This window comes from Pteropus medius, unplaced genomic scaffold (genome assembly GCF_902729225.1).
Source record: "Pteropus medius unplaced genomic scaffold, Ma_sr-lr_union100, whole genome shotgun sequence".
Classification (NCBI taxonomy): Eukaryota; Metazoa; Chordata; class Mammalia; order Chiroptera; family Pteropodidae; genus Pteropus; species Pteropus medius.
In genome coordinates, this window is record NW_024350397.1 from 2,966,293 (window position 1) to 2,993,265 (window position 26,973).

A 26,973-nucleotide genomic window follows, 5' to 3' on the forward strand; every position below is an offset into this window, starting at 1 on the left:
GCATTCTTTCCCTGCACCATGGGATGTTAGGAGTAAGCAAACATTTAAGAAAGCCCAGATAAGTGCAATTCTAAGTAAAGAAGGTTGGAGTAGACATTAGAGACTTTTGAGCAATTCAACTTTAAAATTATGTTTTGCTTTTGCTATTGTTACCTTCTTGACTTCTGCAGAATAATATGCTGACACAGTAAACAAAAATATTGTACGAAGGTCACCATCATTTGTTCAGAACTTTGTCAGATCCTTTCTGTAGCTGACTTCCTTTTGCAATTCATGAAGTTAAGAGAACTATAGTTTCAGCTTAGTATTCAGAGAGTGAAAATTTTACCCAAACATCCTTTGTTTCTTCTGAGCATCCCTTTTTCATTTAGTTAATAGTTACACAGAGCTTCAAAAATTGAGGATAAAGGTAGGAGGAACTATAAGGATACTTTATTGTTAGAAATAAAATATCAATAGCTAAGTAAAAACTTTTAGTCTTTGTATTATATGTTTGTCTCTGTTATTGTTCTGACTAATTTGTAATTATAACATAATTCTACACTTTGGCAAATGATTATAGTCCTATAATTCTATAATTTGACAATCAGCTCTGAGTTTATCATATCTAAAATGTTTTTAGGTATGAAAACCAGCCAAATTATCATTATAAGTTTCTGAAAATTTGCTCATCTCTTTAGTATTTAAATTCTTAAGTTTATCAGTCTTAAGACTAGAATTTTGCTTTATAATTGACCTTTTCACATTGTGCAATTCTGAATACTTTTATGTATGAAACTACATCTAGTCTGTGCCTGAAAATGGCTTGGTAAATGCAGGTTTATGGAGACAGTAGTTTAGTTGGAAAGAGCCCAGAATTTGACTGATAGTAGATGCCTAATACCAAACTGTCTGCTCTAATAGCAGTACTTTTTTACTGTGTGATTTTGGAGAAATTATCTAACTTTTCTGACCCTAAACTTTTTTTATTGGGAAAAATTTTAATTGAGAAATTATAATGTTCACCTTGCAGGACTACTTTGAGGAAAATAGATAACTATTACATAGCGCTAACTATGTGCCTGCTACAGTTCTAAGCATATACTATATTAATTTAATCCTCACAACAGTCCTAAGAGGTACAGTTATTATCCTCCAGATTTTATATTATGTAAACTGATTATGGACTGCCTCACAAATATCCTGATCTCCATAGCAATTTAATACCTACTCTCATGCATTTTTAAAATATGAATAAACTCTTCAAGAGTCAGAATGTTATGTCATAGTGTTTACTCCTTGAACTCATATTTCCAGTCTACCTAGCCTATAGAATTTGACACTGACATAGTATATATTTCTTATTTGAATATATATTTCTTTTTGAGCAGCTGTCATTTCTTTACAAGAAAACCATGTACATAAATTGAAATTTAAGTTTCTCTTTAATATCCAGGAATCACAAAGCTCATAAGATTTTTTTAAATTATACATTGATTTATCATATAATTATTAGCACCACATGTTTGATCACAACATAAATCCACTACAGATTTTAATAAATAATTATTAAAGAAAATGTTGCTGGAAATGAAAGTAAAGGAACCGAAGTGTTCTTTTTCAGTTAATTCATATATCAATAGTTTCATGTTACTTATTTCTAGAAGAAAATGTGTTCAGCATGAATTCTGTTTCGATTTTTGTTTAGCACTGAAATAACCTTATTCTTCTAAATAAAAATATGAAATACATTTTCGTTATAACTGATATAATCGAAACAGCATGAATTCTGTTTCGATTTTTGTTTAGCACTGAAATAACCTTATTCTTCTAAATAAAAATATGAAATACATTTTCGTTATAACTGAACTGATATAGTCAGTTCTTTACACATCTTCATGCACAGAGTCATGGTTATCTACCTGTAAAAATGTCTTTAATGTACTGTCAACTGACAATTCTATTAAATGCTCCTTCGATTTTCTCAAAAGCAAAAATTCAAAGGCACCTAAAGATGTGTTTCCCAGTCTTCAGAATTATTCACTCTCTCATTTTCTGGAACATAAACCAAAAAGACTTTACCCGATACCTATTTGGGGCTTTTATTATTCTTTCCCCCTCCCTTAGAGGCACCTGGTTAATATATTCAGAAATAGTTGGGGAAATTGAAATAGTGTTAATTTTAGTAACTTTGCCAATACACTTTTATAATTTTTTTTTAAATTTTACCACATGAACTAACTGTATTTTGATCAATACCTTAGAACTACAAACTTAGTTCATTCAATTTCTGGCAAATTGCTACCTAATAACCTAACTAGAATAGCAAGTTAATACTGTTATACCAATCAGCCAAATTAGACTTTTTGTCAGTAAAAGTATCTCTTTATTTTTTTAATTCAAATAAATGTTTGAATTTACATCTTGAAGAATTTTATTAGAATTTCCTTTATGGTTAATATACAAATTATAAATAATTAGGAATGTATAAAGTATAAATAAATGTATCTTTTTAAAAATAGATTATTCAATGAGATTAAGATTATTTAGTTATAAACTGAACTTCATTAATTATAAGAATTTTGTCTCCAAATGAGTAAATTTAGAACTGGTCAGTGTATAGGTAAGCTTATAACTTATTGAAGATGCAAGGTTCATTTATAAAATCCAGACTATATAATTCTGAAAAGTGTATACTATTTAAAAACTTATCATTCCAGCATATGTATATGCATGTGGGTATGTTACTGTATGTATATTTACTTATATATTTATTCATTTATTTATTTACTAGGATATTGAAAATGTAAACATTTTATAAGTGGAGACTGTTTAATTGAAATAAATATTTTATAATTTGATAAAATATTTTAAGTATCTTATCAAATCTACATGAATGTACAAGAAATCACAAAATATAAATTTTATTCATTTCATCTGTTTCAACTTGAAAATTTGAAAAGACTCAATGACACTGACTTGTACTGCTTTAGTTGTTCAAGAATGCTATTGTTCCAGCTAATGGTAGGTGCTAGGAATTATTCCTGAGAATGTTCTTTGCTATCACCAACTTCCTGAAAAGCAATAAATTTTTTATAATAGAGAATGGAACAGGTGAGGTCATTAAAGGGAAATAACTCTCGCTCCCTCTGGCCATATTATTACTTAGCTGATTTCAGAACTTCCTAACTAGAACCAGAATATCCCCATTTCAATTGCCATGCTTTACTCTGATAGAAATCCCTGTAAACAGGAAAGGCTGGAAGGCCTATAGTTGTTTTTTATTGCCTTGATTAATCACTAAAGAAGGGTTTCCCCAGTTAGTATTTTGAATTTTTTTCATTTGGCAGCCTGGAGCTTTTACACTCTAGGGCAGTGCACCATATTAATGTACTGGATCAGTGGAGGAATATGCCTTTTTCTCTTTTTTCTTTGAAGTTAGAGCAAATGAAACTGTGAGAAGGGGAGGGTAAAAAGAAGCTTCAGGATTCTGAGAAAGAGCATATGTAGAGGATCTGGACTTAAAATGGCCAGTACCTGCTTACTTCTTGAAGAGTCTTCACTTATCCCTGGATCTAGTAACCTAAATTTTGTGACCACTAGTATGAACTAAATAATATAGTTTTTAGTGTATAGCAAATGCTAAATAATTAATAGCTATTGGCTGTATTAAAAAGGAGGGAAAAAATGATGGGTCACCATTATTACTATGTCACTGGCTCGAAGATTTTAAACAGCAACCACCCTTAGAGTTCAATTACTACTACTTTGCAAGAGATTTAGCAACATTATTTTAACAACTGTTGAACAAAAAGATGCCCATACATCATCAGTTTAATTTTGCCCAATTTTAGTCTACTGAGAAGTGCTGTTTTACAAATTTAGAACTGACAGTTCAGGCTGAAGTGTACAAAGTCAGCCATGAGACACTTGAGAACCACCCTAACCCATTACAGTTACCACTAGCATGGAGCAGACTCTCTCTTCTGGAGCCAGTGGGGGAAATGGAGGAAAACCTTAGCACAGAAATGCTGCTTCAGAAACTCAGCAGTGCTCTGGGCCACCTTCTCACAGTGCAAACATTCTGCTACCTCTTGAACCTTTCTAATTCAAGAAAAAAAATGTCTCTGCCTTAGTGCCACAGTTAAACATCTATTGAGGCAGAAATAGAGGAAGGAATAGTCTTGTTTGTCTGTGAATACTAGAGGAGATAAGAAGCAATTTTAGCAATTCGATGCTCTTGACTCATTAGAAATCTAACTATAGATAACTTAAAGCTATTTTCTAAGAAATCATACCTGAACTGAACTTTAGAGTGGTTTATATTGAGAATGGTTCACATTTAAGGTACAACTCTAGTTAAATATGATACAGTAGGTTGGAAAAACTAAGAATTGAGAACTAAGCTTTTCTCTTTTCCTTTTTTCCTTGCTTTATCATTCATTGAGAAATTAAGGATTCAGCCAACTATATTAACCTTCTCTGTATCTTATCAGTAAAATAGAATAGAAATATAACTCTGAAGCTTAAAAGAGAATATCTTGAAAATTTCAAGACTTTATAATACTTTAAATTTATTTTTTAAAATGACAATAGATTATAACAAAATGAGTAGCTTTTATTTTTAATATTCAGTATTTTCTACAAATTTAAGAACAATCATGTATTCTCTCAATTTCTCATTTAGAAAAACTTTAACAATGAGGTGATGAAACTGCTTTTTATAAAGTATGCATTTCTTTTAGTAAAAGATGATGACTGCGACTCAGATGCAGAAAATGAACAAAACCATGATCCTAATGTTGAAGAGTTCCTGCAGCAACAAGACACTGCTGTCATTTACCCCGAGGCACCAGAAGAGGACCAGAGGCAGGGCACACCAGAAGCCAGTGGGCATGATGAAAATGGTAAGTGGAGCTTCACAGTTCTTTTTGTGTTCGTCTTTAAAGGATTACTGTTTCCATTACTCTACTGCGGGAACCTGCTCTCCAGTACTATAAACCAAAATTTATTGCAGTTAGCTGTAGAGAGTAATCTCAATTAATGGAGGGTAGTCCATGATAACAGTATGGTGTTATATTAGTGACATCTAACTTATATAGTGGTAATAATACTACATGCGAAATGCCTAGAACAGTACTTAGACATGATTTCCAATCACTACCACAGTAGGACATGGTAGAAATGGGAACTAGGATGACCCTACTGCTTCTCGATTCTTTCCCACTATTCTTCTAGCAAGTAAAACATGGTTGTCTGGTTCAGAATATACTAATTTGGAGACAAATGGCTTTTCTGTATCTGCTTTAGTTCACTCTGATATGAACAGCCAGTGTGTAAAGAGTGACAAAATGCAATAATAAAGTGTTCATACTCTCCTAAAAAGAAAAAGGCTGTCATTCTTCCCTTCCATGCCCTAGAAACAGATGAAAATAGCATTTTTTATATTTCTATGAGAGATTTTATGCAAGATCTTCATCAAATACAGGGAACTTACTTGGAATGTTTAAGGCTATACTTCAAGTTTTGAAATCTTAAATCTGGTTTGATTTTTCCAGAGTTCTCAGATTAATGGCTAGATTTAGCTTAGTATTCAAATAATCAACTTTTATAAGGCTTTTTTTAGAGCAGTTTTAGATTTATGACAAAATTGAGATGGAAGTACAAAGAGCTCCCATATAGCTCCCTCCCCCCACATATGCATAGGCCTCCCCCATTATCAACATGACTCCCCAGAATGGTACATTTTTTACCAAAGATGAACCTATGTCGACTCTTCATAATCATTCAAAGTTCGTAGTTTACCTAAGGGTTCACTGTTGGCGGTGTACATTCTACGGGTTTAAACAAATGTATAATGACATGTATCCATCATTATATCATACAGAGTAGTTTCACTGCCCTAAGGATCCTCTTTGTTCTGCCTATTCATCTTTCTCTGCTCTGCCCGCACCCCTGACAACCACCGATCTTTTTATGTGTCCATAGTTTTGCCTTTTTCTGAATGTCTTGTAATTAGAATCATATAGTATGTAGCCTTTTCATATTGACTTCTTTCACTTAGTAATATGCATTTAAGGTCCCTCTGTGTCTTTCCATAGCTTGATAGCTCATTTCTTTTAAGAGTTGAATAATATTCCATTGTCTGGATGCACCACAGTTTATTGATTTATTCACCTACTGAAGGACGCCTTTTAACTTTTGGCAGTTATGAATAGAGCTGCTATAAACATCTGTGTACAGATGTTTGTGTGGACATAAGTCGTAAGTCCTTTTTGGTAAATACCAAGAAGCACAATTGCTGGCTCATATGTTATGAGTATGTTTAGTTTTGTAAGAAACTGACAAATTGTCTTCGAAAATAGCTATGACAGTTTGCATTCCTACCAGCAGTGTATGAGAACTCCTGCTGCTCCACATTCTTGCCAGCATTTTGTCGTCGGTGTTCTGGATTTTGCTTATTCTAATAGGTGTGTAGTGTTTTTCTTATGGTTTTAATTTGCATTTCCCTAATGACATATGATGTGGAGCATCTTTTCATACTTATTTGCCATCTATATATCTTCTTTGGTGAGCTGTCTTTTAAGGTCTTTGACTTGTTTTTCAGTGAAGCTATTTGATTACTTTTGTCGTTGAGTTTTAAGAGTTCTTCATGTATTTCGGGTAACAGTCTTTTATCACACGTGTCTTTTGCAAATATTTTCCCTATTCAGTGGCTTGTCTTCTAATTCTCTTGATGTTGTCTTTCTCAGAGCAAAAGTTTTAATTTTAATGAAACCTAACTTAATTATTTCTTTCATGAATTGTGCCTTGGGTGTTGTATCAAAAAAGGCATCAGCATACCCAAGGTCCTGTAGGTTTTCTCCTGTTACTTTCTAGGAGTCTTATAGTTTTGCATTTTGCAGTTAGGTCTGTGATCCATTTTAAGTTAAATTTTATGAAGGATGTAAAGTCTGTGTCTAGGTTCATTTTTTTTATTTGTATTAGGATGTCTGATTCAATTACCATTTGTTCAGACTGTCTTTGCTCTTTGTATTGCTGTTGCGCCTTTGTCAAAGATCAGCTGATTATATTTATGGGGTTCTATTTCTGGACTCTCTGTTCTCTTCCATTGATCCATTTGTCTGTTCTCTTGCCAATACCACACTTTTTTTTTATTACTGTAGCTTTATAGTAAGTCTTGAAGTTTGGTAACATAAGTCTTAGGACTTTGTTCTTCTCCTTCAGTATCATGTTGGCTATTCTGGGCCTTTTGCCTATCCATATATACTTTATAATTTTTGTCAGTATCTATAAAATACCTCACTGGGGTATTGATTGTGATTGCATTGAATGTATAGATCAAGTTGTGAAGAACTGACATCTTGACAATATTGAGTCATCTTATCCATGCACTTGGAATATCTTTCCATTTATTTAGTTCTTTGATTTTCTTCATCAGCTTTGTAGTTTTTCTCATATAAGTCTCATATTTTGTTAGAGTTGTACCTAAGTATTTCCACTTTTTTGGTGCTAATGCATTAATCAGCTTTCAAATTCTTAAAGGAAATTGAGGGTAGTATAGAAAACAGATTCCATTGCAGAGAGAAAGCTATATCTCCTTTAAATCAGAAATCAGCTATGAAAAACAGCAGAAACAGAAGTTTCACTCCAGAATAGATAGTATTTTCTCAGCACAAAGGAAATAGAAGTAGTGTACTCTAGAACTATTTCCTCCTGTGTGCCAAAAGAACTCATTTAAGAAGACTATAGATTATTTCCCCTGAGGACACTGCATTTCAGCTTGATGATTAGTGTTCTGATGATCTGTTTGCATATTTGGAGAGTCTGTGGTTATTGGTGTTGTGATCCTGTAAGGCCCTATTGTTTTTATTTTCATTTCTTGGTTATTTTTTCTCTTAAAGAAAATGTGTTAACATTTCATCTGTAGAAGCAGTAGATTACAATAAATATGAAAGGGAAATAGAATATTTTTAAATACATATGTGTGTGTATGTATGTAATTTTATATAACAAAAAGGCTTTCAAAAAGCTTCAGTGAAAGAAAATAATGAAAGCTAAAGAAATGTTCCATTGCATAGATCAAATAAAGTTAAACTTTATAAAGTCTATTGTTACAAACCAACATAGTAAAATCCCATAAAAATTGGGGTCTTAAACCATTCTGAATTAGTAAAACATTTGAATTATAGAATATCTTTTTAATTCAGGCATTCAATACTTTCAGGTATATAAATTGTAATTTAACTGCTAATAAAGTATTTCACAGTATATATTCTATCATACCAGCAGCATCTGTTTACATATAAAAAATGGCTATCTTCAGAAGCTCTTAAGTTTTTTTAAGTTTCAGTAGATTAAACATGCCCTCACTGCACTTCGTATGTCATGAATTGGCAAACTACTCCAGCAAGTTGAATTATCACAAATTCAGAATCAGTGGAGAATAAATCAAGGTTTTTCATCGAGTAATGCTATCAGTCTGAAATGTTATTTTACCTACTAAAGGAAGATTAGATAACAGATTTTTTTTATTTAATAACTATATTCACAGTCATAGATAAATAAATTATAGAAAGTTTAAAAAATGGTCAGATAGTTTTTTTTAGTAGTATTGAATTGCTACCTGAATTTTTTATAAGAATTCTAAAAAGAAACATTTTTTTTACATGACAAGCCTTTATTGCTAGAAAGTGATTTTTTAAAAACCAATAATTCAGTATTTTTCAAAAAGAAACAAAAAATTTCACTTAACTTTTAAACTTACATTCCATAACTTGCTTATTATATCAGATATTCAGACTTAATTTTGTTTTATGCCAGTGACCTAAAAGAATAAATTCATATCTCATATGTGTGAGAAAATTCAGTATTGATTTGTGAATGTAATAATTTGCTGTTAAAAATATAAGCAACTTGTCATTTTACAAAATTATTAGGATTTTCTTAAAGGCAAAGAAGAAAATAGAAAATAATGAAAGCAGACAGCTCTATAACGCTGTGGAGTATAAGCAGCTTGTGTAATAGAAATCATAATGTGATTATGGTGCCAATAAAGAACAGTTGCGATGGTGAATTTCACATTTGATTCCCTGTGTCTACTTAACTTTTCAGTCTTGTATCCTGATAACAGTATCCCCACACTGTGGCAACTCTTGACTTTTGTCATTGTAGTCAGCTAAACTCAACGGGTTAGATTAGGCAGTCCGGCGAGGAAAATGTCCTAAATGTTGATTTCCCACTTGCTTGTACAAATAAGAAAACATACTAGATAAAATAACATGATTTCCAAAGAAATTTCCTTATGTGGCTAATCTAGTCCCCCAAAGAAATGGGTCATGTTAGAGTCATCACCAACAGAACACTCTCTGGTTCCGGTTGCCTTGCTAACCAAAGATGCCATCCTAAACTTTGGGGGTTTTGGTTGTTTGATTTTTCATATTTTGAATAAAATATTCATAGTTATATATTTGATTTATATTTCAGCATATTTAGCTATGTAGAGCCAGGTGCTAAATCTGTTATTTGCAGTCTGGTCCTTGAGCAGACATTTAATTTACATAAACTTGAATTCCAATAAAGGTAATATGTGTTTCTGAAGCATTTGGAGATTGTTATGAAATTTTCTCTGGTGGTCTGTTTTTCTATAAGAAATTCAAAGTAAAGGTAGAGATGGTATTTACAATTAGATGTCACTTAGGAACTTATTCCTCTAAAGAAATAAATATGGAAAACTACTCTTAGTTAAATAACATTATTGGCAAAGCAGTAATACATTTTAGGGTTGTCAGATTTAGATGGTTTAAAATATAAAAATATAGTTCATTCAGTGAACTCTGATTTATCCATAATGCCTTTATTTTCTTAAAGCTATCCTATATTCATCCATATAAAACTTTACAGAAAATTTGTCAGTGTGTTTCAGTAGGCAGAAGAATATGAATCATCAAGCATGAGAGGTCTTTATGAACCAAGTCTAGATCTGGCTCCCATTACTCCTTTCCCCCAATATACATTCTTTTGGTCTGAATTCAGTCATATGGCCACCTAACTGCCACAGAGTCTTGGAAACATATCTAACTATGTGCTGCGTAGTCTCTGGTGACACTAACACTATGGTGTCATTTTCAAATTTAAAAGAATGAACATTAAATAAATAATGACATTATTATGTATGGAAAGATTTTGTTATAGTATACAAGCCTATTTAATATGTATACATTTACAAATGTAATCTACATTCTAATTTTACTTCCATTTTCTTTGTCTAATTAAAGGAAAAAGAAGGAAAGAATTAGGGTTTAGTGAAAAAAATATGGAACTTTAAAGTCAGATAGCACACACTTGAATCCTGACTTCATCATTTACTGGCTGTGTGACTTTTAAGTTATTTAAACTTTCTAAGCCTTGCTTTTTTTCTTTTATAAAATAGAGACAAGTATCACTGTATTATTTTGAGGATCAAATATAAACTGGGTAACATAGTATCTGGCACATAGCATAGGGACTCAGTGGTAGCTTTAATAATATTTTTTAAATGTTTTAAATTTAACATATATGATTTTTCTTTTACAGGAACACCAGATGCATTTTCCCAGTTGCTCACCTGCCCGTATTGTGATAGAGGATATAAACGCTTTACCTCTCTGAAAGAACACATTAAGTATCGCCATGAAAAGAATGAAGATAACTTTAGTTGCTCCCTGTGCAGTTACACCTTTGCATACAGAACTCAGCTTGAACGTCACATGACATCACATAAATCAGGACGAGATCAAGTAAGTGTGAAATGGCTGAGATTCACTAGCTTGCCAAATCTTGAGAATTCTCCCCTCCATAGAAGGAGGCAAGAGTTTTAATATACATAAAAATTAAAAAGATATACTCGACAATGTCTTATCTGCAGCCTTATAAAAATGAAGATGATTATTTGAATTATCTGGTCATTTCTGAGTTAAAAAGCACATGTGAACATTATTTTAGAGGTAACTTTTTTCTTTTTCAGATAAAATCTCATCACAATTTAATTATTTTTCTTATACTATAACAAATATTTCTCTTAAGTTTAGAACTAGATTTCAAAATGCATTCTACTAAAATGTTCAGTGTGGGAAAATAAATATTGGTTCATAAACCACATGACTTCTACTGACCAGATTTAAAAGAAAAATAATAAAGTTTTATTTTCTGTGAACCAATGGCTATTTATTCTCAGTATAAGCTATGATTTTTCTTCCCTACAGTAAGGGAAGTTGCCTCCTCTAAGAATCTAAAGTTTAGATTCTAAACCAGTTTAATTCTGAAGACTCAATTTTTATATGGTTTATTCTACTTCTGTGTCATTTTGCTTCAATTTCTGGAAGTATAAATCAAGACTACTCTGTAAGTATAAGTTACAGCTAAACTTTTGGCTCAGTACCTAAGGATTAAAGTCAAAGAATCTTGCTAGTTATTCTTTTTTAAGGTCCTGATAGCTATCAACTATAAATAATCAAATGAATATCTACTTAATTCTAACTTTAAAAATCAAATAAACATTCACCTGCATGGGTTATGTTAAGGGCACATGGTTTGTTTGGGGCACATGTCCAATTCCTTATATCAAAGGATTGTGAATATCTATATACCTGAATCTCTAAGAACTTTGCCCTATGTATATACCTGATTTCTATAGAGAACAAGTTAGACCCTTTGCTCAGATGATGGCTAAACTGAAAAACCAAATAAAAAAATTGTAACAGAAAAAGAATGACTGAGTCTGGTCAGCCTATCTTTTCAGAATTCTGGCAACAACGTTCAAGAAATAAGATTGGGGTAAGGGGCATGCTGGCCATCAGGGACTGTAGGACTGAGATCTCCTTAGATAGGTTAATGGTTACGTCTGTGAAAGAGCACTTGAAATGGGAGAATACCAAAAGAAAGAGGACCTGACACAGAGAAGGAACCACTGAAGACAAACGTCATGTATATACCATCGGCCACTCTTGTTAGTCTTCTTAGGGACAGTACAGAAGAGTGTTCTTTCCATCTTAGAGCCCTGGTATAACCACAGTATAGACAGGCCTTGAGAAAAGAGCCTGTTCAGATGACATTTGGGGAGCAGACCCATCCTGCAGCTGCTGTCCCCATATCCTTTCTGTATCAAGGGCCCAAGTCAAAGAAAAGGATCTCTAGAGGACAGATAGAACCGATGGTGAATGCAGGAGATGCCATTATAAAGCAAATTATAAGATCTCTTTTGAGCATGAAATGCCCTTTTTGATCATTTTTCTGATGGGGGCAAATGTAGTAGGTTTTATATATGGAATGTATGGTCAGACTAAGGTCACAAAGGATGAATGTGGGGACCAGTAAAGTGAGGAAATATAATTGGGGGGTCTTGGAAACAATTTAGGTTATGAGGCAGCAAACTAAAGGGTAGAATGTCGAGTTTGGTAGCCTTTGAAAATCATGCCACAACTTAAAGGTAAGCATTTTCATGTCTTATTCATTTATTCATTCAACAGATGCTTGAGATTCTATTATGTGTCAAGCCCTGTTCTAGGTACAGTAGTAAAAACGATGAGCACTTAAAGTCCCTGACAGTAGAGGGCATGTATTAGTAGGTGATATAAAACATTTAAAATATAAAAACAGGTAATATGAAGAAAAATAAAGTCGAATAAGAAGATAGAGAGTGATGAAAGTTGCTGTTTGTTTACAGGGTAAAGAGACCTTTCTGAGAATGGGCCATCTGAAACTAGGACCTGAATGAAAGAGCCAGTCCAAGGAACTATTGAGGAAAGAGTATCCCACTCAAAGGGAATAAATTGAAACATGAAAAGGCCTTGAGGCAGAAACCTGCCCAGCATCACCAAAGAACAGCCAGGAGGCCATTGTGAATAAAGGGGAGAAAGATAGGTGAGGTCAGAGAGATACTGCAGGCCAGATGATGTAGCCCCTTGTCTGGGACATGGTAAAGACTTCTGATTTTATTCCAAAATGTGATTGTACTCCCTTTATTCCAAAGGGAAGCCTTTGAAGGATATTGAATTTATCTTAGGTTTTCTTTTTATTTATTTATTTTTAAGGGAACACTGGCTGTTGGGTAGAGAATCGGTTAAAAGAGACAAAAATGGAAGCAAGGAGACCATTTAGAGGCTTTTGCTATAATCCAGGCCAAAGGGTTGATAGCTTTAAACTTGGCGGTGGTAACAGACATGACGTAATGAGGAACGTTGGATTCAGAATCTATTCAGGTGGCTTACTGATGGTTTTATTAAGGATATAAGAGAAAGAAGAATCAAGGATTACTCCAAAGTTCAGGGCTTAGGCAGTAATCAAATAAATGAGAGTCTTATTTACAAATATAGGAAACACTGGAGGAGGAACTGATTTTCAGGCAAGAAATTAGAGTTTGATGTTAATCATGTCATTAGATGCCTGTCACTTCCCAACTGGGAATGTTAAGGAAGCAATTGACAATAAGAGTCTAGAGTTGAGGGGAGAGGTTTGGAGATATAAATTTGAGAATTGTCATCATATATTCAGTATTTGAAGTCATGGGTTTGGATGAAGTAAGGTCAGACACACAGCACGTATTTTCTTTCCTTCCTACATGAAAGACAAAGGAAAGTAGAGTCCTCTAAGGGTGAGTATGAAGCAAGTAATACTTAGGGTTAAGCCTTTGAAAGATGGGTAGAATCTTCGGTCATAATTAAGGGGAAGCATAGCCAAGAAATAAGGAATAGTATGAACAATATGAGGGGAGAGGGAGAAGAGCAGTGTATGTACAAAACACAGACTCACTAAATGACTGAGGCCCGCACTCCTAGAAAACTGGTGAAGAATAAGCCTACAAACTCAGGGGCTATGAACTTAGAATCTGTAGACTCAGAATCTGTATTCGGGGGTTAATGGGACTCCTTTGGAGGTTTATGTGCAGGATTCAATACACTTCAAGCAGTGCTTTCGTAAGATTAAGGGTGCAGAATATATCTGAAATATATAAAAGTGGAGATTTGATAAACCAGACAGAAAGCTATTATAAAATCCATATTTGGCTGAAAAAGATGGAGGTATTTTTTTAAATCATCAGATTAAAGTGCATTTTGGAAATATCAAACATATAAAAGACAGGATAAAATACTGGAAAAAGCCTGGCCTTTTTTTCTGTTCAGGAGACCTCATTCTTCTGTTGAATAACTGTGCTTTATACAGATTACTGAATTTTTTGACCTTGTTTTCTTTATCTGTAAATTAGAGTGCAGACAAGATAATCTCTGATTCCTAGTATATATAATTTTATTTTTGCTAAGTACTATATTGCCTGATAAAATATGATTCTAATACTTTAAATTAGAAAGTGGAGATTTTCTCTGTGTCGAAATTCTGTTCTCACTGTCACCCTCCTCTTTAGACTAGGTTTTTGGGACTACTGTAATTTGAGGCCTTTAAGAAACAAAGTAATCACCAAAACAGTATATTTATCAGATTGGATGTTCTTTATATCCAAAGCTTTTTTTTGCTTTATAAGTAAAATACCAATTATTTCTTACAGAGACATGTGACACAGTCCGGGGGTAATCGTAAATTCAAGTGCACTGAATGTGGAAAAGCTTTCAAATACAAACACCACCTAAAAGAGCACCTAAGAATCCACAGTGGTAAATATGTGTTGTCTTTCTATGCCTTGAATATCATAGCATATGTGGTGATATTTTAACATGTGATCCACACACATAAAATCCTTGCTTTCTTTTTAGGATAAAGACTAATCTGGAGAAATGTTCATATAAATGGTATTTTATTGGAGTTTTAATCCTTAACTAAAGTATATCAAGTTAATAAACTATAACATCCTCCAAGTTTCCTTATCAGAATATAGTATGTTTTAACAAGAAGTACAACCTAAAAACACTTCAGCTTTCTGATGAATGTTAATTTCATTGCCTCTTTTGCACAGTTAACAAGGGAATGAAAAAGGGTATAGAGGTACAGTTTGTGCATGGAAATAAGGAGATGAAGACATTCTTTACATGAGAGAAGTAGAAATGGAACCCCAGACAGGACATGATGCGGGTGGTGTGGAGTCAGCAAGAGAGGACATCATGGAAGGGGGAGGCGGGGGGAACTGCAGCATTAAAGAGAATGTGAAAGAAAACTACATCCTCCTGTCATTTCACCTTTTTATTCCATGTCATTTTCCAAATCATTACTTACAAAATGAATATTATTATATGGTAAAAATATGTCTCTTTTAGAAAACATGTAAACAGAGCTGTATTTGCTTTTCTTCAGAGGCTCTACTTGAACAAAAGCTATCAAAAAACTTAATAGCAACCCACATTGCACTATGAAATCTAGTTGTCTCCTGATTAATTTGATAAGCTATTTTAGACTTAAGTAATTTTAGTGATATAGAACTATTAGCTAATGAATGGAACATGATATCTGCATATTGCTTATTTTGTGAAAATTATTGTAGTGACATTTACATTTTGCAAATATCCTACCAAAAGAATACAGTTGGGTGGCTTTCTGAGGGGTGGTTCATGATATCTGTATTTTATTCTGTAACTGCAAAAGTTCTTGAAGTTTTACTGTATTTGCTATTGAGGGCCAAATAATGTTAAAGTTACCACTTAAAAATACTCAAACCAAGATTCTTACAAAAAGATTTTATTTTTACACCTTAATATTTCTGGAAAGTAGAGGTTGTGTTTTGCAGCCTGCCTCAGGATCCTACTTCTTAGTTCCTGTTATCATCAATAATATATTTTTAATAACCTCCCTTCTTACCAGAGATGGTTTGAAGTTGTTGGTAGAGTCATAGCTAATTCAAGAGAACTTTTTTTTAATGTTGATGTGGAGTAGAAGGAAAATAAAGCGTAGAGTAGGATTCATGTACAAAATGAATGTCATATGGTCCTATTTTAGTTGTGTAGGAGGATTTATCAGATCTCTAGATGATACAAAGTAGAGAAGCATGGGATATACCAAAGATTAAAATACAGATCTAGAAACAAGCTGATATTTAATTATAGGATCCTGCATTGATATTCAACAGTCTCAATCAAATAGTAAGTAGAGAGTTATTGTATGTAGTAGCCACAGAAAAATTTTAGGAGTTTGGATGTTCCAGAGCTTTATATAAGGTAACAGTATTGCTGCTGCTGCTGCTGCTGCTTAAAAAGCTAATGCAAATTAGGCCATGTCACAAAACATGAAACTTGGCACTATCCATTCAGTATGTATTTATATGTCTTATTTTTAAAAGTATTTAATATAAGGCTTGTAAGCCTTTAGCAAGAAATTTTAATTTAAAAATAAAGTTAACAAAGTAAAACAGGCATGAAGTAAACATGGAAAAAATGAATACTGTGAAATTCCTTGCACATGCTGGAAGTAGACCAGAAATTAGACTCTAACGTTTAAGAAGTAGGAAAACTGCAATCAGTAACCAAAAGCAGAGTGTCTGTGAGTAAAAGGATCTCTTGCTAGAAAAAGCACACCTCATTCTGATACTAAGGCCATAGAGAAACTTGTTCTTTAAAGCAGCATGAAGAAGAAAGCAAAATACAGTTTATATCATCCTCAGAGATATCCCTAAAATAATACAGCAGAGAGACTGATAGCATTTTCTTTTAAAAACAAGATTCTTCAACAGAGTCCAGCGATATTTCACCAAAGTGCAATTCAGAAAAAGCACTTCTCCAGGATGACCACATGAGCTCCACATCTGCAGTTTTCGAATGGCCTCTTTTATTCCAAGGGAAGATTCTGAGCAGGGGTACTCAGTGTCATCCCAGGACTGGTACCAATCTGCAAGCTAGTTGTTACTGGTTCTTTAAACACAGAAATTGAGAGTAGGCATTTAGAAACTGTTATACCAAGGCAATGCTGTAACAATTTCATTTTATTTTAACACAGTATTGGTCCACAGTAGTTTGGAAATTTAAAATAAAAACTTAAAAAAAAAATGGTTCTTCATCACAGATAGTGTTGAAAGCACTGTTTAGAACAGAGGTCACTAGCCCCTGGGCAGTGGACTTGTACCAGTCTGTGGCCTGTTAGGAACTGGGCCACACAGCAGGAGGTGAGCAGCGGGCCAGCGAGTGAAGCTTCATCTATCTGTATTTGCATCCGCTCCCCAGCGTTAGCATCACCACCTCAGCTCCATCTCAGATCATCAGGCATTAGATTCTCATTGGCCCTGGTGCCATAAAGTTTGGAGACCACTGGTTTAGAGTATCTAATAAAGGATGACTGTATATCTTTCAGGAAACCTCTGTAATTTTTTTCTCTCAATTGAGTTTTTAAAAGATATTAAAGATTAGAGTCCTCAGTTATACTCTCTAAAATTACCTGGATTGTTGCTATCTTCTGATACCCTTAAATGAGCCCACTGCAGAGTCATGTATGTCACCCATCATTTGAACTCTGGGTGTAGGAGTTGAACTATAATGGGGAGGAGGCCACCACACCTCCGCTCAGATGTAAGACAGAAGAGAACCTGCGCATGGGCTGCGATCCTCCCCAGAAAGTAACTTGGATTTGTTCCAAGGCCTCATAGTAGTTTTAGCCTGGAAAATTTTTATATCAGATGCAACCAAACACCCACCTCAGTCATTAAAAAAAAAATCTCAGTATTCATAGTATATCTAACTTTGAGCAATACAACTTCCTGATGTAACCTCCAGGGTTTAGTAGTTGCGAACACTAACCTAAATAGATAAATTAGGTGATGTACTTTAGCTATAAATCATAAAACTATGAAGTTAGAAAACATGAGTTTTATAACAAAGTGACTTTGGCTTTAGAATACTCATTCTGCACTTTTTTTTAAATTTAATTTTATTTATTTAGTTTCAAGTATACTGTACATTGGTTAGACATCTATATAGTTCATAAAATGATCCCCCCAATTGCACTCTCCCTCCCCTGAACCTCCACCTAGCCAGCATATAAATGCTAGCTCCATTTCCTATTGCGTGCTCCCCATCCCCATGACCCTCCATCAGCTACTAATGTGTTCTTTATTCCTTCACCCCAGATTCTCCCAGCCCCCCAAATTCCTCTACCCTCTGTCCAACACCAAGTTGTCCACTATATTTGTGAGTCTGATTTTGATTAGTTTGTTCTTTTTATTTATTAGATTCCACATATAAGTGAAATCATATAGTATTTATCTTTGTCTGACTTAAATACCTTCTAGGTCCATCAAAGCAATATCTTTCTCCATCCCCTTCCTTTTCATATGTAGGGGTTTTGTTTTCTTATCCTTTCAGCGGCTCTATCTTTTGGTTGGAGCACTTAATTCTTTTCCATTTAAGGTACTTATTGATAGGAATGTAGTTGTTACCATTCTTTATTCCTGTTTTCGATACATGTTTTTCTTCTTAAAGAAGTCCCTCCAACATTTCCTGTAATACTGGCTTGGAAGTGATAAATTCCTTTTGCTTATTTTTGTCTGGGAAGCTCTTTATCTGTCCTTCACCTCTAAATGATAGCTTTGCTGGTAAAGCATCCTTGGTTGTAGATCCTGGGTCTTCATCTTGTCATATATTTTTTGCCAAGCCCTTCTGTCCTGCATAGTTTCTTTTGAGAAATCAGCTGCTAGTCTTAAGGGTTTTCCCTTATATGTAATTATTTGTTTTTCTCTTACTACTTTTAAGATTTTTTTTTGTATTTAACCTTTGGCATTTTAATCATGATGTGTCTTGGTGTGAGCCTCTTTGGATCCCTGATTTTTGTAATTCTCTGAGCTTCCTGGGATTTTATGTCCATTTCTTTCTCCAGGTTAGGGATGTTTTCCATCATTATTTCTTCAAACAGCTGTTAAACAGCTTGATTTTCTTCAGTTACACTGGTCAGACAAATATTTGGAGCCTTAGTAGTGTCCCATATCCTCCTTGAATTACTTGGGTAGTCTTGGCATCTTTTTTCATGCCATTCTGATTGAGTGTCCTGATTGGCTTTCCTGTCCTCTAGAGAGGGCACTTGATCCTCTTTATTCACTGTTTATTCCTTTTTTTATTCCATTTAATATATTTCTCATCTCAGACGATGTGTTCTTCATTTCAGACTGGTTCCCTTTTATAATTTCCAGTTCCATTTTTATGTTTTTTATCTCTTTGTTGAAGTTCTCTACACTTCCCAAAAGTTCATTGAGCATCTTTATAACCAGTGTTTTGAACTCTGCATCTGTTAGATTACATGACTCCATTATATCTAGATCTCTGTTCTGTTCTCTCATATGGTTTCTGCTTCTTTATCTTCCCATTTTGGCTGCCTTTCTGTGTCTGTTTCTATGTAGTAAGCAAAGCTCCTAAGTCTTCCGGTCTTTTTAGAGTCTTTTTAGTATGGATTTCTGAAGTAGATGTCTGTCCAGTGGCACAGTCCTGAGAGGGGTTCAGCTGCAGGCCAAATTTAGCTCAAGCCTCTACCCCTCTGGGGCCACCTGTTAAGATTCAGCAAGCAGTCCACAGATGTTGTGCTTATAGTTGCCTCAAAAGGCCACACCAGAAACGGAGGCCAGCTGCCTTCAGTGTGAGTCTCGGTGCTGCTTAGCAAGGAGCACCTGACTTTCTGAGGTTATTTCAGGATGTGGTTTGGGTGGGAGGGGCGGGATTTCAGGGAATCATCTGGGCAGAGTGACCTCTGTTATCCAGTTTGATGACGTCTCGGCTGTGGCAGCGCCATGTCCGTGCAGTGGGAGTGGGGAGGGCTCAACAAGGAACAATGGATACTGCTGACACTTCTGTACAGAGCAAGTCTTGCCTAGGCCCTCATTCTGCCAATGTCTCCCTGTAAGTTACCGGTGCCTGCTGCATGCAGCCCAATCGGCACTGGTGCTCAGAGAGACCAGGTTCGTCTCCATGGAAGTCTGCCCACAGATGCGGCCCCTTTAAGAGGCTTCTACGGCTGCCAGTGCCACAGCCTCTGTCTCACTTAGCTGTTGGGGACCTGGCAGCCCCACATCCTTGCCCCATCCTACCTTCTGCTATCGCAGGGTTCTTTCTTGGACTTGTCCCTAGTTGTATGACTTGTTCCTCTAGATTCCAGGCGATTTTTCCTTGCTATTTGCTCCTCGTTTCCACGACAACTTTGATTTGGTTGCCAGAGGGATGACCAGAGCCTCTATCATCTACACCATTTTTTTCCTCCCGTTCTGCACTTTCTAACAATAAATGTCAGGGTAATTCCCAACAATAATAATAATGATAACTAGCATTCATTGGACACTTAACTATGTACAGCCAAATTCTAGTTATTCATATGCATTAACTCGTAGTCCTCACTATAACCCTAATAACCCTAAGAAGTAGATGCTATTTCCTCCTTTTTTACTGATGAGAAAAATAGAGGCCCAGAGAGCCTAATAAACTTGTCCAAAGTCACTCAGCTAGTGCTTGGCAAAGCTAGGGCTCTGATGTAGACATCCTGACTCCAAAGCCATTTCTTTACCTACTGTGTTGCTCCTCTGCCTCCCTGTTTGTAAAGATAGGAATAATCTAAATTAAAGATGCTTATTTTTCTAGTGAGCAAGAGAAAAGCATGTAGCTCATCTTCAAATGTTATCAAATAATTAAAAATGTTAAAATAGAAATATGCTATAACATATCTGTTGTTTTACCCCTTCCGGAAATTTTTATCTGATGCATTTGGAGTATCGAATCACATTTCAGGCATCCCATTGGAAAGATATTAATAAACTGGAGAATTTCCAGAGGCAAGTTAACAAGTGGATAAGGGTCTGAAAGCCATGTCCTATGAGGAGTGTTTGAAGGACCTGGATATGTTTAACTTCCACCAGGGAGCTTTAGGATGCACATAACAACTCTTCATCGGTCTGAAAGGTTGGCTTGTAGAAGAAAAGTCAGGCTTGTTCTGTGTCGCATCAGAAGGGCAAACTAGGACAGGGAAATAGGCATTACATCAAGCTGACTGGACCTGTGTGTCTATAGAAATGCTTTTTTAAGAAATCACTGATGTTTACTGAGAGCACACAAAGAGTTTTGCTGTATTATCTCATAAAACTGCTGTAAAAAGCCAGTGAGGGCCTATCTACTTTATTTACGTACCAAAACACTGAGCCTTCAAAAGGCTAAGAAAATAGTATGTGAGAGAGCCAGCATCTGAACCAAAATGCATGGTCCTCAGGAGAACCAGACTGGACCATCTTCATAGATCACTGCCCAGCAGCAGTGATCTCTTAATAAAGTTTCAGCACAGACTAGCCAGTTCTAATATCTAATTCTTTAAGTAATCAAATTTCTGAGAAAATATAGCTCCCTTTTTTTAAACTTTACAGCATTGAAGTTACATTACGAGATCTTACATTGACTTTCTCACTGCTTTCATTTTAATTCATTTTAATTCTTAAAAAGACAGGGGGAGAGAATGAGCTTTATTTTGATATTGAGTAGATAAATCCGCTTTACTACATTTCATAATTCTACAATTAGCCATTCATTAATCTAAAAAAAAGGTTTAATATGCATCTTTGTGACCTGCACTGTAATAGGTGCAAAAGATAAATGGCACACAAGACCCAGAGACCCAGAGATTCTTATCCTATTGACACTGAGAATCTGTAACCTTTAACTTAAAAATTAATGAACTGTAACTATAAATTAAAACCAATGTGAAAAATTAGGGTTGTATGAAAATATTTCATTTATCTCAGAGCTTCTCAAAATTTTTTGCCAACATATCCCTAGGAAGGTCTAGGGATGGTCTAGGGAAGCAACTTGAGGGGGCCTCTATAAGCAAGAAGCTTCTTCGACGTTGTGGTTTTTTCCTAACAATTCACACAATGGTTGCATTTGTACAACATAGTATAATTTTTGTTTTAATATAAAAATAATGTTTTAAGTTACTTTAGCCACTTTCACTAAAATTCAAACTCCAGGGTGCTTTGCATATCCACCAGAACATCGTCTTATATCTCCAGTAGTACATACATCCCTTTTTAATAAGCCACGGCTTCCAGCAATAACTTACTTACTAAGTTTTCTTCCCATTCAGAAAGATATTTTCAAGGAAACCTTATAGATATGGGAAAGAGATAGTCATATAATTCATACAATCAAGGATATTCTTACTCGTTAAGCCTTATGGGAGATTTTACCTACTTTCTTTCCACTAACACTAGTTTCTCCTAGAGATGGTTAAGTAGAGTGAAATTAGAAAATTACATACATTGGTGAAACGGGATAAGAAGAAAAATTACTTGAAAGAGTAGCCTGTAATATATTTGGGGTATTTGAGAATGACTTGAAGTTTTAAAGGTTAGCAGAAATATTACAGACATATGCTGAGGAGATTCCCTTATTGGTTAGCACATGTAGTTCAGACTAATGTTTTACTAGTGCTTTAACATTTATGTAGGTTTTAAACTTAAAATGATGGTTCTAAATAAAATTGTATCACAAGAATACATGATAACTCCTTTTCAAATTGCTTGTTTTAGGGAAAATGTGGGTACATAAAAATTTATAAATATTTTTTGTTGTTGTTTAGGAGAGAAGCCATATGAATGCCCAAACTGCAAGAAACGTTTTTCCCATTCTGGTTCCTATAGCTCACATATAAGCAGTAAGAAATGTATCAGCTTGATGCCTGTGAATGGGCGACCAAGAACAGGACTCAAGACATCTCAGTGTTCCTCACCATCTCTTTCAGCATCACCAGGCAGTCCCACACGACCACCAATACGGCAAAAGATAGAGAATAAACCCCTTCAAGAACAACTTTCTGTAAACCAAATTAAAACTGAACCTGTGGATTATGAATTCAAACCCATAGTGGTTGCTTCAGGAATCAACTGTTCAACCCCTTTACAAAATGGGGTTTTTAGTGGTGGTGGCCCGTTACAGGCAACCAGTTCTCCTCAGGGCGTGGTACAAGCTGTTGTTCTGCCAACAGTTGGTTTGGTGTCTCCCATAAGTATCAATTTAAGTGATATTCAGAATGTACTTAAAGTGGCAGTAGATGGTAATGTTATAAGGCAAGTTTTGGAGAATAATCAAGCCAATCTTGCATCCAAAGAACAAGAAACAATCAGTGCTTCATCCATACAGCAAGGTGGGCATTCTGTTATTTCAGCCATCAGTCTTCCTTTGGTTGATCAAGATGGAACAACCAAAATTATCATTAATTACAGTCTTGAGCAGCCTAGCCAACTACAAGTTGTTCCTCAAAATTTAAAAAAGGAAAATCCAGCCCCAGCAAACAGTTGCAAAAGTGAAAAGTTACCAGAAGATCTTACTGTTAAATCTGAGAAGGACAAAAGCTTCGAACGAGGAGTGAACGATAGCACTTGCCTTCTGTGTGACGATTGTCCAGGAGATATTAATGCACTTCCAGAATTAAAGCACTATGACCTAAAGCAGCCTACTCAGCCTCCCTCACTCGCTGCACCGGAAGCTGAGAAGCCTGAATCCTCTGCTTCATCAGGTTCCGGAGATGGCAATCTGTCTCCCAGTCAGCCACCTTTAAAGAACCTCTTGTCTCTTCTGAAAGCATATTATGCTTTGAATGCACAACCAAGTGCAGAAGAGCTCTCAAAGATTGCTGATTCAGTAAACCTACCATTAGATGTAGTAAAAAAGTGGTTTGAAAAGATGCAAGCTGGACAGATTTCAGTGCAGTCTTCTGAACCATCTTCTCCTGAACCAGGCAAAGTAAATATCCCTGCAAAGAATGATGATCAGTCTCAACCAACAAATGCAAATGAATCCCAGGACAGCACAATAAATCTCCAGAGTCCTCTGAAGATAACTAACTCTACAGTTTTACCAGTGGGCTCAACCATCAATGGTTCCAGAAGTAGTACATCCTCCCCATCACCTCTAAACCTTTCCTCATCCAGAAATATACAGGGTTACTTGTACACAGCAGAAGGTGCACAAGAAGAGCCACAAGTAGAACCTCTTGATCTTTCACTACCAAAGCAACAGGGAGAATTATTGGAAAGGTCAACTATCACTAGTGTTTACCAGAACAGTGTTTATTCTGTCCAAGAAGAACCCTTGAACTTGTCTTGCGCAAAAAAGGAGCCACAAAAGGACGGTTGTGTTACAGACTCAGAACCAGTTGTAAATGTAATCCCACCAAGTGCCAACCCCATAAATATTGCTATCCCCACAGTCACTGCCCAGTTACCCACAATCGTGGCCATTGCTGACCAGAACAGTGTTCCATGCTTGCGAGCACTAGCTGCCAATAAGCAGACTATTCTGATTCCCCAGGTGGCTTACACGTATTCGACTACAGTCAGCTCTGCAGTCCAGGAACCACCCTTGAAAGTGATCCAGCCAAATGGAAATCAGGTAAAAATAAGTCTCCCATCCTAAACCTGTTTGGAATGCTAGTTTGACTTATTTCATTAAATTTTTCTAATAAACATCAGTCACCATAGAACCAAGCAGATTGTTCCAAACTCATTTTTGAAAAGAAAGAGATAAGCGTCTGCTTTAATCTTTGTGGCATCATGTCTTCAGTTGTTTACTAATCCAATATATAATTTATCAACTAAAGTTTAAAGTACTATTCTATTGTGAGAAAATGGATAAGTCCCAGCTAAAACTTGTCTGTTTGAAGCTACACACAGAAAAGAAAAATTGGAATACTCACTAATTGGATTTCCGTTCTTCTATAGTCCTCAAATTCATAATAGTTTCTGCCTTGTTTATGTTCATTAATAAATGAAAACAGGTTCCCACTTACATACATTTCCTACCAGGCAAACTTAGCTGTCACTTTTTATGTGTTAACTCCTCTGTTTATAAAAGCTTTTAATTAAGCAAACAAGAATTAAATATATAAAGAACTCGTTTAGTGAATATATTGATGACTCTATGAGCTGTAAACTAAACGGTGCTCAGTCATATTAGTACATATGAAGAAATATGGTTGTGAATCTATATATGCATTTTTAAACTTTCCTTCCAAATTCATGATAGTTCTAGATGGAGACGTTTTGTGTGACAGTTGCATGTCTCATTGTCCAGGCTTTTTTGGGTCACTAACCTTGATGTCTTTCCATTTTCTCCATCGATTTATAATTGAATCAGATATAATAAAGATAAATTTGATCTTTTGTCCAAATATTTACTATAAGTAAATGCAGCTAAAATAATTACAATAACCTGTTCAAATGTGTTTTCCTGTTTTTCCTGTCTTAAATATTGCTACCAATTGGGCTTCCTGTAATTGTGACAGCTCTTGAAAAAAATTTTTACATGGCCAGTGAATTTATCTGATTTTTAGTATATAAAGCACTATGTATAACATTTCACTTAATTATATGACTAGATTAAATAGCAATGAGTCAACTTACTTAGCACCCACTGGCAGCTCACAAATGACCCAGACAAATGGCTGCATTTCTCCCACTTTCCAAAGCCATACGAAATGTTATGGAACACCTTTGAACTTTTAGAAAATGTGTGGGTTTAGAGGCAATAGAATGGAAGACTTTAGAAAAGACGCAAGGATCTAAGGCGACCCAGTTCCACTACAGGCCCCTGAAAGGTTGTCCTGCCTGCATGAGGGCCTCCTAAATTATCTCCCTGAGACTGCCTGAAATGTTTTTATTCCACTGAAATTCTAAAGATGCATTGTGACTAACAAGTATTCTTGAAAAATATAGACCCTCCTGCATTGTTTTTCTCCATCTTGCTTCTTAGAAAGATGAAAGAGCAAACCTCTCTCTTTTGAAGGAGACCATGGAGGTTAGTTAGTTCGAAGAAGTCCGAAGCTCTGGAATATACAATTTGAAGACCACTTTTAAAAAAAATGAATCTTAATTTTAGCTTAGTGAAACCCAGAATGAAAAAATGAAGGTAACAGATGCAGTTAGAAATCAGTGATTATTTAGCAAACTCATAGTTAAAGCTTTCTGCAAATTTCTCAGGATTCACAGGAAACTAAGTAAATTTTGTTACTACACATTTTGCTACTGCACATTCTTTTCCGTGTCCTTTCTTTTCAGTACCTGTTGAGTTGACCATACTTCTTCGTTGCAATTGTGACTAGATTGACCCTAAGCCCACTTTTGTCTGTATCAGCCTCCACCTCTCATCTGACCCCACCATTGGAGCCCATATGCAGTGAGGAGGAGTGAGCTCACTTTGGTCAAATTGTTGAAAGTGTAAATCAAAGTGGCTATCTAATCCATACTTTTGTCTGTTGTTTATCTTTTAAATTTAAATTAAATTTTCTTACTCCTTTTTTCCCCTTTAGGATGAAAGGCAAGACACTAGCTCAGAAGGAGTCTCAAATGTAGAGGATCAGAATGACTCTGATTCTACACCACCCAAAAAGAAAATGCGGAAGACGGAAAATGGAATGTATGCCTGTGATTTGTGTGATAAGATATTCCAAAAGAGTAGCTCACTATTGAGACATAAATATGAACACACAGGTATGTTAATGAACCTGATAGTTTTTGAAAAATGAGTGTCTAACCCTTTCCGCAACTCAAAGTGTCCCCAAAAACCTTAAGAGGGTTATATTTTCATGAAACCACCATTTTATTTCATTGCTGTGTTCTTTTTTGCAGGTAAAAGACCTCACGAGTGTGGCATCTGTAAAAAGGCATTTAAACACAAACATCATCTGATTGAACACATGCGATTACATTCTGGAGAAAAGCCCTATCAATGTGACAAATGTGGAAAGCGTTTCTCACACTCTGGGTCTTATTCTCAGCACATGAATCATCGCTACTCCTATTGCAAGAGAGAAGCGGAGGAGCGAGACAGCACGGAGCAGGAGGAGGCAGGGCCGGAAGTCCTAGCAAATGAGCGGGGCGGGGCGAGGGCGTCCCCGTCGCAGGGCGACTCCGATGAGAGAGAGAGTTTGACAAGGGAGGAGGATGAAGACAGTGACAAAGAAGAAGAGGAGGATGAGGATAAAGAGATGGAAGAACTGCAGGAAGAAAAGGAATGTGAAAAACCACAAGCGGAGGAGGAGGAGGAGGAGATGGAGGAGGAGGAGGAGATG

At 35.4% G+C, this 26,973-nt stretch overlaps 1 protein-coding gene across 1 annotated transcript in view; it reads left to right on the forward strand.

Annotated features, from left to right (window-relative positions):
- ZEB1 (zinc finger E-box binding homeobox 1) overlaps window positions 1-26,973 on the forward strand; it is a 51,054-nt gene that overhangs the window by 21,985 nt on the left and 2,096 nt on the right. The window contains exons 3-8 of the mRNA XM_039839746.1: window positions 4,725-4,886; window positions 10,555-10,757; window positions 14,519-14,624; window positions 22,486-24,296; window positions 26,212-26,392; window positions 26,531-26,973. The exon at window positions 26,531-26,973 is cut by the window's right edge and continues 2,096 nt beyond it. Of these exons, the coding sequence (XP_039695680.1) occupies window positions 10,728-10,757; window positions 14,519-14,624; window positions 22,486-24,296; window positions 26,212-26,392; window positions 26,531-26,973 (2,571 nt within the window). The 5' untranslated portion in view covers window positions 4,725-4,886; window positions 10,555-10,727. The remainder of the gene's footprint in view (window positions 1-4,724; window positions 4,887-10,554; window positions 10,758-14,518; window positions 14,625-22,485; window positions 24,297-26,211; window positions 26,393-26,530) is intronic.